The 12,423-nt window shown below is 52.2% G+C and overlaps 4 protein-coding genes across 4 annotated transcripts; all 4 read right to left on the bottom strand.

Annotated features, from left to right (window-relative positions):
* Positions 1-261: 261 nt before the first annotated feature.
* Positions 262-1,476, bottom strand: SNOG_08456 (hypothetical protein; the record flags this gene model as incomplete). Its single annotated transcript, XM_001798715.1, has 1 exon — positions 262-1,476. One exon carries the CDS (start codon positions 1,474-1,476, stop codon positions 262-264), a length of 1,215 nt encoding a protein of 404 aa, XP_001798767.1.
* A 2,135-nt stretch (positions 1,477-3,611) lies between these two features.
* Positions 3,612-5,123, bottom strand: SNOG_08455 (hypothetical protein; the record flags this gene model as incomplete). Its single annotated transcript, XM_001798714.1, has 6 exons — positions 3,612-3,952; positions 4,120-4,284; positions 4,343-4,546; positions 4,664-4,676; positions 4,744-4,863; positions 4,920-5,123. The coding sequence occupies 6 exons, from the start codon at positions 5,121-5,123 to the stop codon at positions 3,612-3,614; spliced, it is 1,047 nt and encodes a 348-aa protein (XP_001798766.1).
* A 1,649-nt stretch (positions 5,124-6,772) lies between these two features.
* SNOG_08454 (hypothetical protein) lies at positions 6,773-11,688 on the bottom strand (the record flags this gene model as incomplete). Its single annotated transcript, XM_001798713.1, is given in 5 exon segments — positions 6,773-7,234; positions 7,288-7,347; positions 7,548-9,489; positions 9,688-10,685; positions 10,703-11,688. The coding sequence occupies 5 exon segments, from the start codon at positions 11,686-11,688 to the stop codon at positions 6,967-6,969; spliced, it is 4,254 nt and encodes a 1,417-aa protein (XP_001798765.1). The 3' UTR covers positions 6,773-6,966.
* A 287-nt stretch (positions 11,689-11,975) lies between these two features.
* On the bottom strand, positions 11,976-12,412 carry SNOG_08453 (hypothetical protein; the record flags this gene model as incomplete). The annotated part of the gene is made up of 2 exons (XM_001798712.1): positions 11,976-12,208; positions 12,316-12,412. 2 exons carry the CDS (start codon positions 12,410-12,412, stop codon positions 11,976-11,978), a joined length of 330 nt encoding a protein of 109 aa, XP_001798764.1.
* Positions 12,413-12,423: the final 11 nt, after the last annotated feature.

Genomic DNA, 12,423 nt, shown 5'->3' with positions numbered 1-12,423 from the left:
TTGCCTTTTTTGAGTCGACGACAGTCGTTTGGGTATGCGGAACTCGAATGATATGGAGGAGAAGATGATTCATTTGCATAACGAGGGCGAATGCATGGAGGAGAAAGGCGAGGCTAAACGTACGCGGCTGAATTAAAACTACGGATGTGCTATGGACTGCTCGCTACAAATAAATACCCCAGCGATAATCACTACGTTCGTTGGGTTGTTCAACTGTTCCGCCCGCCTTATCCAACAATGTCAGAAATCCGCAAAAGCGACTCATGCACCCAGACTGTGGTTCGCCATGTCGTTGGCCAACTGTACGTCGGCAACAACACCCTCCAGCATCTCGTCGCTGATACCCGAGGAGCCTTCGTCCTGCAAGGCTGCGTATGTGCGAATGACCTCCTCTAATGTCTCGTGGTCCCGTGCCATGGCGGCAGACTCCTCTGCAAGCGAAGTGACATCGAAACCTGTCTCCACCATGGTCTTGAGCGGCGATCCCGAAATTGTCGACGAGGTGGATGGACGAGCGGAGCTCGAGCTTTGTGTATCACCGTAACCATTGCCGTCATACAGGCTGCCATGGGTACCCCAGGTGCCTTGAGCTGGCTTTGTGTCCATGTCGAGGACCGGGAAGGATTCGATGTCCAAGTTAGCAGCCCGCTTCTGGATATCTCTCTGAGCCTGTGCCTGCCGATGAGAATATATCTGATGAGCGGGCATCTGGCCAGGAGCTAGTTCCTCAGGATCCTCATTGAAAACGACGTGCTCGATGCCGATTGGTGATGAGCCCTGACCCATGGAAGCCCGCTCGTTGAACTGACAGCGATCGCACGCGTTTTGCCCACCGACGGGCATTTTTAAATAGCTAAGCTTCTCGTCTTGATGGATGCATTGAGCTAGCATCGAGTCACGTCTGTCCGATTGAGAGACGTGCATGCCGGGTTTGGCTGCTACAGCGACAACGTCCGAGATTGATGTACATTCATCAGCTATCGTGTTGATGAGATAGGCTTCCTGTGCTGCAAATTTCAACTTCTGGTCAGGGTCAACATCAATACTGCCCGACTGGGGGCGCTCATGGATGTCGGCAACTGGGATGGTGAAGTAGCTCGACGACTCCGGGATGAGTCCTGACAAAGATGCCCCTTGCTCGACGCGCGATGATTGAAAACCGATCATGTCATCATCCTCGTGGTAGGGGTTTGTTCGAAGTATGGGTCTGTTGCGTGGTGATTCTGCGTGGTTTCCGACTCCTGAACGCACAGGTTTTGAATCCAGATGCGAACCAGACATGACAGGGTCCCGCTCCAACGCCATCTGAAGTAGAGCAGGCGTGTTTGGCACGGTTCCTTGAGGCAATTCCTGTGCATGAACAGGAATGCTTGTGGGAAGATCACCCAGCTTTTCGAGCGTCGGTATAAATACAGGGGTCGAGTGGTGAACGTTCAAGCTGGAGGAAGAGTGCTTGCGCTGAAGAGCACCAAACATAGGCTGTTCAGGAGGTGTACGTTCGAAGTTGAGCGTAAGAGAAGGTCTAGTGTCCTTCCCTTCGATGAGTGTGCGGACTGGTGTGCAAGGACTCTAGTTTCATTTAGCATCAGCTTGACAGCATCGTTACGGAACACCTACCTGTGACTCGACAACAGGCTCTTCCGACCGCTTTTTAGCTCTTTCCTTCAAAGGAGATGAACCCAAGCTTCGCAAAGATCCCATGCTTCGCAGCGATCCCATCAACCTCTTCCGTCGAGATGGACTCTCTTTGGACGGCGACATCTGCTGTGCATCTGGAAATATGGACGACGCGTGAGTCGGTGAAAGCCCAAACTCTTCCAGATTGACAGTACTACTCTTCGCGTCGCTGTTCGGTCGGTGAATTGTCAGCATGGCTCATTTGAGAACACTTTCAGAGAAGGGCCACTCACGAGGATTCATAGCCATCGCAGAACGGGTTAAGGCCCGACATGCTGCGCTTCGCCTTGACAGTAAACCGTTTCAAACCTTTGGTACTCATGGTTATTTCTTTGATACTGAAAAAGCTGGTTGAATTCGTGGATTGGGTGCCCACGTGGGGGTGGGTTGAGGGTTGAGGGTTGAGTGAGACAGCGACTGAACTCGAAAGCCACACAGAGCTCACTTGCATAGGGGCTCTGCGACTGCAATAACGCTTGTTGACAAACAAGGGAGACGCTATGTAACGATATCCAGAAGTCAAGAGCTTATGGACAATCAGACTATTTGGACAGGGACGTTGTGCTGGTGTGAGGCAAGCACCTCGCACTGTCCTACCCCAGCACTGTCCCGACTACGTAGGGTGTACTGAAGCATACGCACTCAAAGGTAAAGGTCAAGAAAGGTTTACAAGTACTTAGATGTATTTCAACTCCTATCACATCGTGTGGCAGCTGCCCAGGCATTGATCATTTATAAACTGTCCTCGTTGCTGTTAAGAACCATTCAGACACAATAGACCCGACGCTAGTTTTCCAATGATCCAGCGTCCGAGCGTGCAGCACAGCTTGAATGTACATACAATGTTGAGATGACTGGAATCCATAAATTCTGTCGCTAGCGGCAAGGCTTTTCTCTTGGGCTCGTAAAACCCATGAAGTCTCTTGCGCATCATTAGAAGTGGATTCGGCAGCCTTCTGAACCCCACACATATTTTCTCAGACACGATTTGACATCACAGTATTCGATTCCAGCATGAACATCGCTCTTCTCACATCAGATGTCTTTCAGGACACTCCCGTACCCAACCCCCTTGGTTTCAGGTCAGACAGGATGGACCTCAGCGCATCCAGCTCATCTTCATGATGATAATAGAGCTGGTGACCTACATATACGTACGATATCACCACAGTTCCACGTTCCTCGTAAAGTTGATGTGCGGGCTCCTCCGTGCAACAACAGCCTGGATCATACTGTACGACCTCGACCTGCAGGTGGGAATCCAAATAGGAAAGCCTTCGTGATCCATGGGTCACTCTAGGAACTATCTCCTGGCCCTACCGGCAAACTTAGCTCACCATTAGACATTTGACCAGAGAATAGCAACAGCCAGCCAAGCGTGCGCTTGTCTCAACCTGAAATCGGTCCGCATTACGCTAGCTCGCTGTTTCATCGAATGTCAGTGTCTGACACACATGCTTTGCAAGTAGAGCACGATCTCACCTTCATAGATTGAAATCAGGATGACGAACCGCTATCTCCACCAGATAACACGATAGCCCTGCCCGTACCGCTACGCAATACGGCCTTGATGGCTCACATCAACCGCCACGGTCACCTCGAAGGTTAGTCGTGAGTAAAATCGAGGGATTCCTTGGCGGTGAGGTCAAGGATGGAAGACATGGGGTAACGTTGAGGAGTTTGGTGAGGTATCTCAGGACGGGCCTTTCAGATGAGCAAGATCTTATCCTTAAACAGTACAGAACGCGAGTCTGACGAGACATCTACAATTTTGCCATGTCCAATCCAGTTCAACGAATCATAACACCCTATGAGCTGCTTCATCATCACGAAATTTCCCTAGTCATGCAAGATGGATGCATTGTAAAGTCCAGTTGTCGTTAGTTTGATCCTGTCCGCCGTTTTATTCGCTAGCCTGCATTACATAGTATCCGTTACACTGGACTAACTTTAGAGACTGGATTATTCTGCATCATGATCCACTCTCTACTATCATCACTTGCGCCGTCATCGTCGATGCTCTTGCTCAGCTTCCCCGTCGTCGTCGAGCTTGTGCCCATCTTACTAGAATTTCCGCGACTATCAAAGTCGTCATTGTTTCCATACCGGACCTCAAAGCCTTCCTCCTTCACGATCTGGAAGGGGAAGGATTGACCGTCGACACTTTTGTTGGGTGGATGCTGCGGCGTTTTATTACGAGAGCGCGAATACGAATTCGAGTTGGCTGAGTGCGAAAAGATGGAAGGGAAAAGCCTTGTGAAAAGGGGTTTGCAACCTGGTAGACATCCACATATGATCCCGATGGAGGTTTCGATGCTGACGATCACGAAGAGGACGGTACCGTGCCCTATAGGGGGGAGGGGGTGTTAGTTTCGATCGTCGACATCGGATAGAAGCATGTTCTTCCAATGGTAGTGTCACAGACAACGGTGTCATACGTACAGAGGAAGTCCCAAGATTTTAGGTATATGGAAACATACCACACGCGTAGCAGTCCAGCGATACAGATGATGACGCCTAGACAGAACATGGTGATCAAGGTAATGCGTTGGCGGACCGAGATCTGGACAGATGCGAGGTCTTTCGCAGGCCACAGAAAGATGAGGACTAAATCGACGTTGCATTAGTAAGGAGGGCTGCTGTCTAAAATGGGCTGGATACGTACAGTCGGTGAAGATATTTAGGCTAGAGGTACTGTAATATAGCGCGGGCGTGCTGCCGCAGTTGCGGACCGGGGACTGGATAAGCCAATAGCTTTGAATTGGACTGCACTGAAATAGCGTGGCGAAGAATGCTGCGATTCCCCAGCCGACCTCGTATACCATGAGAATATAGCAAAACCACTTATTCGACCTGCTCGGAAATATACCTACGCGAAGTCAGCAACCTAGTATTATATGACCATGAATGTAGGAGGACTCGCGAAGATAGGTTATCAGAAGAGATATCTTGGTAAAGACGCAGACCGGGATATAGAGCAGCTGACAGGCCATGGCCATCTGTTCGTGAATCAGTGTGAAGCCAGATATGACCATAACATCGATGGTGACAGAAGTAGTGGCGTACCTGAGCTGATTGATAGGGATTGACCAGGATCTCAGGCCTCAAGTCGTAGAGATGGTATCCTGTCTGATATGCTGGAAGCGTTGAGATGCATATCATGATATTTGTCGCGGTAGATATTATCTGCAAGTGTCTCGTCAGCGCCTGAGAGCGCATACCTATTCAAGGAAGATTCGCACCGTGGCGGCGAGCATAAACCAGTCATCCCATCCCAGCGCCCTCACAATGATAGTCCTGCTGTAAAATCGACCGGCCGTAAATACAATGGTCAGAATCGTCAAGGGTATCTCAACACCGAATACGAGCGGGCGACGCGTTTCGGGGTTCACGTAGTTGGGTGCCGGCCATTTTATGATGTCTTCTATAGTTGGGAGAGTGGACATCTTTTCTGCAACAGACAGACAGGTAGCAGCGGCAGCAAAGAAAGGCCCGCCGTAGTTGCACAGGAGAAATTCAAGGTCGAGGCGTTTGTTCACAGCTACGTGGGCATCGCTTTATTTGAGAGGCGAATGCTTTAGCATCTTAAGACTAGGCTTGCGGTACTTAAACCCCCCTAGCAGAGTCCGGCTGCCCGGAGTCAGTACGAATTTGGAGCATAGACCACAACCACCCGCCATGGGCGCCTTGTGTATTTAATTACAGGGTCACCCATACGGGCATAAGTTATGGGGAAGGCACTTAGGGAAACGGGAAAGGGCAGGGTCTGACTCGATACTGCAGACCTCGATGCGATAGTGCACAAATGCTGGTTTGTCGTCTGGACGGATGTCGAATAAGTGGTCGAGGTTCATGTATGAGTGATTCATGCACCCACTGATTCGCCACTATACAGCAGGTGCTTCAACAAGTCGTGCACGCTCCGATCAAATTCAAGTCTGCTATTATAGAGTAGCTGTCATCTTACATGTGAGCCTGAACGGAATGAAGTGCAAAAATGAATCAGGGGTTGGACAACTTAACATTGCCCTTGGATAGATCAGAGAGCTTTCAGACACAGCGCGTACGAGTTATTGGAGCACCTTGCGGTGCCAAACCATGAAGCTTGCATGTTCCTGGTCTATAGTTTGGGTTACCTGGCTTCTTTTTGAAATGCTGGCAGTCTAGCCGTGCAGATGGAAGGCAAAACATATGATTTGCAAAGGTTCTCATTTTCCAATTTGTTCACAGGACTGCCTCTTCACACCAAGGACCCTCTTCGGAGAAACTGAAACTTTGTCTCAACATCGGATTCTTCGAGAACGTCCAATACCGAGCTTCAACAACCATGATCTACCGGGATGTTCTCCGGACCGGACACTAGCATCTCACCTAGAGATATAGTGTGAGCAAGCGTAGATTAGCGGATCGCTCTACAGCAACACTAGCTGTTAGTCTCAGACGGCTGGGTGATGAACCTGCTAGGTCAAGATTGATAGGTCCCAGGTTGCGGACGATAGGACCGGGAGGCCGAAGAAGGCCTGCGTAGCCAGGCACACTCAAGGCCTGTGGCGTAGAGGTGGGCGGCGTGTTGTTCTCACTCTGTGAATACTAAGGGTGAAGAAGAATCCAGTCGAGCCTGGCGTTGCCTTGTAGCGTAGAAGATTGTTACCCACGGCAGTTGGACTGCAGCTTGTGAAGTGCAAGACTACTTGACATGTGCGGGTGGCAGGTGAAGCGAGGACCTCGCGTCTTGGCTCATGTTTGATACCTAGGTGCCCAACAGTGCCGTGAACTAACATACTTCCTTGCAGGATCCATCTCGATCATATGTTCGTCGATCGGCGAATGCCGTGCGTGACTCGTGTTACTCTTCAATGATGTGCTGACCAGTAGATCATCATTCCCCTTTTGACATCCAGAAAGCTTGCACGGCACGCAGCAGTGTAGCGCATGCATGTTTCCTAGGTGCACTGATGCCAAGTCGCCATGATAAATGATGCAGAGAGGTAGAGTGTAGTCTGAGAAGGCATACCTTGCACCACTCGAATCATTGTCACCATCGCATCCTCCAGACGGAGTGCACTAATCTATCGTTGACGCGCGCGTTATTCATGTCCATTTTGCAGTCTTTGAAGAATTATGTTTCCGTTACGCAGCGACGCTAAAACGATGCGTGTTGTCCAAAGCCTCCCATCCTCCTACTGTACACCTGGCGCCTCTGTATGATATTGATACAGCCTCCGTGGTCTCAAAAGTCCAATTAGAACATGCATCTCTTACTAACGTAACTTGGCTCTAGAAGCCCTTTCAAGGGTCTAGAGCAGGTGGTGGTAGCACTGCCGGCTGTAGTCCCTCTCTCCCCTCCCCTGAATCGAGCGTTGAAACAGGTGAGGCGATGTTAGCCACGTCGCCTGCAATTGGGAGCATGATTTCATCTTGTCGCTCTTCCGATCTACCTCTTTCGCCATCTTCCGACTTCGCATCACCGTTCTCTTTCATTTTGCCATTGCCGCGACGGTCACCGTTGCTGTCTTGGCTAAGGTCGATTGCAACGAAGGATTTGGGGAGCTTGACACTGTCATGGCGATTAGGCCTTTCACCTGAAAATGGGAGGCTGATGTGACTTACGTATGGAATTTAGCGCGCAGTGTCTCGAGTACCTCCTTCCAATCCTGGTGGGCGGTTAAACTGCGACGCGGGGAAAAGCCAATCATATGGCGGGAGTCAAGTTGCCTGCATGATGATTAGCATTGGTGGAACATGCGATGCAGAGAGGCTCTTACACATCCAGCGGCGCAAAAGCGTGACAACCAGGCGATAATGTGATGCGAATACTGTAATTGAAAGTATGTGGCTGGTTATCCGTGCTCGAATTCTCCGACTCATACAACTCAAAGTTGATCTGAGACAAGTAGTCAAGCTCTGGAATAGCGTTGCGCTCAATCTTGGTCTTGATACCACCCTCCAGGATACAGTTTAGTAGGGTGTAGATGTGAGATTCTTTGGTGAAGTAGAAGAAGCACTTTGGCGTATCTGATGCTTGCAGCTCCTCGAGGTCTGCCACAATCTCCTTCAGAAGGGGTAGTGAGGTGAGCAAGCCAATTTCGAGCTTCTCTTCACTCTCAATACCGTACTCCTGTGGACCAATGTAATCAAACAATACTTTACACATATGATACATTTCGCGTAACTTGACAAGGCGAGCATCGATCTGAGCTTTAGATGCAGCGGTGCCAAGCCCAGTGTAGAGCTTGAAGTATGATTCGTTGACATACGACGGTACTGGAGCAGGCTTGATTGCGATCTCGGATTTACGCCGGAAACCCATACGATGACTGAGACTGGCGCGATGCTCTAGAGGTTTCTCTGGGTTGATCTCCTTGTTGATGTCTCTTAGATCAGACTTGACTGGCTGCTCGGACTGTGTGGGTGTGTTCTTGCCAGATTGTTCCGGGGAGTTTTGTTTCGAGCTTTCAACGATTGGATCCTCATCAACGAAAGTGGCGTCTGGAGTGAAGACCCATTCGAGGAAAGAACGGTTGTGTAGTGCATCAAACTTCATGGTGTCATACAGCTCTGAGATCTTACTAGGATCGACCTTATCCGCATCTGCAAATTCTTTGAAGAGCTTCTCCCATCGTTCTTTGAACAGTTCTGGGCCTTCGTTACAGCACCAACGCGACTGGATGTGGTTGACGTTCGTGTGTTGATGTAGAGACTGCCCAGGGGTAGTTGGCTGGGTTGGTGGAGACTGAATAGCAGTGAGCGATGAGACGGCTTCGGAATCGATCTTTTTGAAGTTGTGGTTCATGACACGCTGATGGAACTTCATCAAATCCACGACTTGTCTGGCAACAATATAGGGTTCCGGGATATCCTTTGGCCATGCAAACTGCGGGGGCGCTTTGGTCCCTGCGCGCAAAAGCGTCTTGAGCTTCTTCTTGACCTTGTCCATGACATCCTTCGCTGCGTTGGAATCGTCGAGAAGATCCTTGCGTACCGAGATACGTTCCTCTAGGTACTGATCCTTGTCGAGGAAAGATGCGCCAAATATTTGGGCACTCGTTGTGACTCTTCGCTCTGAGCTGCTGAAAATGCTCACATCGTCCAAGACATCCCGGTTCATGAGCATCAAGTCGTTGCGGAAATTAGCACCCATGTCCTGCGTTTGATGACGTGCAGAGTGCGTTGGCTCCCCACCCCACTTGATGATTAGTTGCAATTTGTCAAGGACCATATTGTTATCCTGAGCGGTTATGCGAGACAAGGTGACACCGGACATGGAATCACTTCTGTTCTTCAGTCGCTCGATTTCTGTCTCATCGGAAGTAGCGGACGTGGCGTCCTTCCCTTCGCCAGATACTGACCCTTGTCGTGGCGCGTCCGTAGTGTCTTGAGGCAACGATTCTCCTGGCAAAAGTTCCTCCTTTTTTCTCTTGCGGAACATGGGCTTGATCTGAACCTTGGTCCCTGGCCAAGCACCCTTCTTGTTGAGGTACAACTGCAGCTCGCGAAGCTTCTTCATGTCTTCAAGCTCCTCGTCCATGGCCACCTTAACCGCATCATTGACGCTCTGAAGTGCAACTTGACCTATCAACAGCACTTCAGCTTGATGGCCCTTCAGCAGATCCACAAACGGCTTCGAATGAAAGGTGTACTTGAACTTTTGCTTAGGCGTTCGATCAGCATGTCGGACTACGGCGACCACACCCTTCAGCTTCCATTGTGCCGCAGAAGCTGGTGGAGGTACCGGGATTTGCTCTTCCGATTGCGAGGCTTCTGGCTCGAGATGCAGATCGGCGTCGTCGAAGACGGGAGGAAGCGAGATTTCTGGTTCTGACGATGGTTTGTCGGCGGAAGGTGGAATCGCAGGAGGACCGAGCAGAGGATTAGGCTTTTCTGTAGTCGGTGAAGCTGCGATGGGGGTTGTGCTTAGTGATGTCTCAGGTGAAGAGGGCACGGTGCTTGCGTGCCGCATATGGGGAAGATGGGTAGAACTATGGTAGTGATTCGCCATTTTGGACATACTAGGACTCTTGAATATCTTACCGAAAACCTTGCGGTGTTCGCTCTTGCGGGCTGTGGCAGCGTCTTCAGGCGCCTTTTGTGCGTCAGCAGCGGCAGACTGGGCGGCGTCTTTGCGTTGTTTGCGATGTATCTCCTTGATGAACATGTCTTTAAGAATGTTGGCCGCTCTGTCATAGTAGTCGCCATTGTCCTTTACAAAGCTCCATCCGTTGACGTCGATGACGAAACTGTTGCCGTCAGTGCGCAGGAGATCGAAGCCGCAGACTCGTTGGCCGAAACCTTCAGAGATTCTTGATGCCATTGCAGCCTCATGTTCGTTGAGCTTGGTCACATAGCGAACCTCCTTTCCACTCGGATTACGCTTGACCAGGCCATCGACGACAGGCGACTTGCGAGTCTCGGCATGGCAGAAAGATGGCCCAACAGTATATGCTTTAACGTCTTCAGAGTTCTCAGTCTGGAGGAATTGCTCATAAATGTAACTGCTTGTGGGATCGAGAATGGACCTAGGCACTTCAAGAGTGTCGTCCTTCTCCGAGCTCTTGTTGTTAACCTTGCGGAAGAGTCGTCGGCCGCCACCGCCATCCTTCTTGTGGAAGTATATGTGAATGTTGTGATCTTCGCCACTCACCGGCTTCTCGACGAAAGGCTTGGTCAGTGTGACGCCGTCAACGAGGATGGTGTTGCCGTCATCTACGAGCTCGACATGCTTGGGCGGCTGTACACCGCCACCTGTGCCATCCTCGGGGCCTTGGAGCTTCAGGCCTGTCCGCTCGAAGACGGATTTTGCGAATTCGGGCGATTGAAGTCGGGGCCCGCCGTCGCGCGTCACATCAATGCGCCTGGGGGTGGGCACGCTCAGCTTGTCGAGGATGCCCAGACAGAGGCGACGGTCCCACAGGACTTGCTGCATGGGCAGGTCATTGACGCAGAAGGGCTTGCGCAGGCGCACATAGGCAATGGCCTTGTCCAGCGGGAAGCCATCAGAGAAGAAGGAGATGAGGAAGTCGCAGACGGGCCCAGTTCTCGACGGCCTCGTTCCAGGATGATCTTGTCGCCGAAGATCTTGACGTCAAACTCCTCGACGAGCTTGCCGAAGATGTTGCGGGCGGGCTTGCTGCGGGCCTTGGACTCGAGGGCGCAAACGCCGATGATGCCCTTGGTGGGCTTCTTCTCGCGCATGTCTCTGCTGGCGGGGCTGCTGCTGGTGGCGGTGCTCCCGCTGATGCGGCGCTGGGCGGTGCGGCTTCGCGAGCGGCGTGGCTGCGTGGAGAGGCCTGCCTGGGCGGCCAGAGCCAGATTGGTGGCCGAGGCATTCGAGGGCGTCAGGCTGGGGGTGGCACTTGCGGGCTGCTCCTGGGGAAACAGCGCCTGCGTGGGCGAGAGTTTGGGGCCCAGGGTGCCGTTCTGGCGCGTGGTTTCGACCGTCAGCGAGGACGTCGCCGTCGTGGTGTGGGGGGCGCCTTCCATCTTTGCGTCGAATTCAGAGCCTGCCAGCGAGCTGCGTCCGCTCCAGCTGTGGCCGCGTGTGTTGGCGTAGATGGCAGAGCCGATCGAGTACAGCGACGAGAACGACAGGCGCTTGTTCTCGGGCACTTCGGCGTCGGGTGGTGGTCGCGGTGGTGGTGGTCTCAGGGCGTCCGGGAGCATCAGGGCATTCAATGGAACAAGACTGCTGGTGCGGGTACCCTCTAGCGTAGGCGTCGTCTCTACCTCGTCGATAGCAGAGCCATTGGTACTGTTGGTGCTGTTGCTGCTCCGCGCATGGCCAAAAAGATCCAAGATGCTGTCCGACGCCTTGGACGCCCGCCGCTGGGGAAGCTGTCGGATTGCCTGCGATCCAGAGGGTGGCAGCGATACACTGGCCCTGCCCACAGAATCTCCACCCGTCTCCGGCTCACTCGACCTGGCCTTTCTGTCTGCCGGCAACGACCCGGCCATCAGCTGCTGCCATGAGCGGGTGCTCTCTACGCTTGCGGTGCGCGACAGCGAGTGCTCCATGGCGAGTCTGCAGTACTGCGCGTCGACGTTGGATGCTCACAAATTGCTTCTTCGACAAGCGAGCGCCATGATGACGTATGAGGGGAGATGGGGTCTATGTATCTCAGCGACCAGCGACCAGCGACCAGCGACCAGCGACCAGCGACCGAGAGTCTACAGCACGGCGTTACTGCACCCAACCAGGCACAGCATGCTCGAGCCTCTCGTCGTGAGTGGACGCACCTCCTGCAACGTGGTGAGCGATCAACGAAGGCTCGGAATGCCACCCTTGCCAGCACGTCGTGCACTTAGTGTCTCGCTTCTGCACGTCTGCCAACACCACGACGATCATAATGGCCTGGACTATGGCTATTTGCAGGAGAGAGCATCTGTCTCGTTAGGAGAATGTCTTCCGAATCATCGTAAAAGACGGGTCTGGGTTTGACACAGACAACGCTGCTTCTTCGTCTCTGCCATTCTTCAGCCTCGGCGAAGCCGATGCATGGGTAGAGCAGGACTTGGCCCGTCTCGAGACAGCGCCCTGCAGGAACAGTCACCCGCATGTGTACATTTCAGCATGTGCATATTTCAGCATGTGTATATTTCAGCGTGTGTACATCTCAGCATGCTATGCCACATACTCCTTACGTCCGTGCTCACCTCCGCTGCGCTCCGCAAAATTTCTGGCCCAGCGCATGCTCAGCAGCCATCGCCAGCAGGACACGCGCCCGCCCTCACACGACATTGATATACTGG

Source organism: Parastagonospora nodorum (genome assembly GCF_000146915.1).
Source record: "Parastagonospora nodorum SN15 chromosome Unknown scaffold_12, whole genome shotgun sequence".
NCBI lineage: Eukaryota > Fungi > Ascomycota > Dothideomycetes > Pleosporales > Phaeosphaeriaceae > Parastagonospora > Parastagonospora nodorum.
The sequence above is the reverse complement of the archived record's forward strand: the minus strand, read 5'-3'. Positions and strand labels throughout refer to the sequence as shown.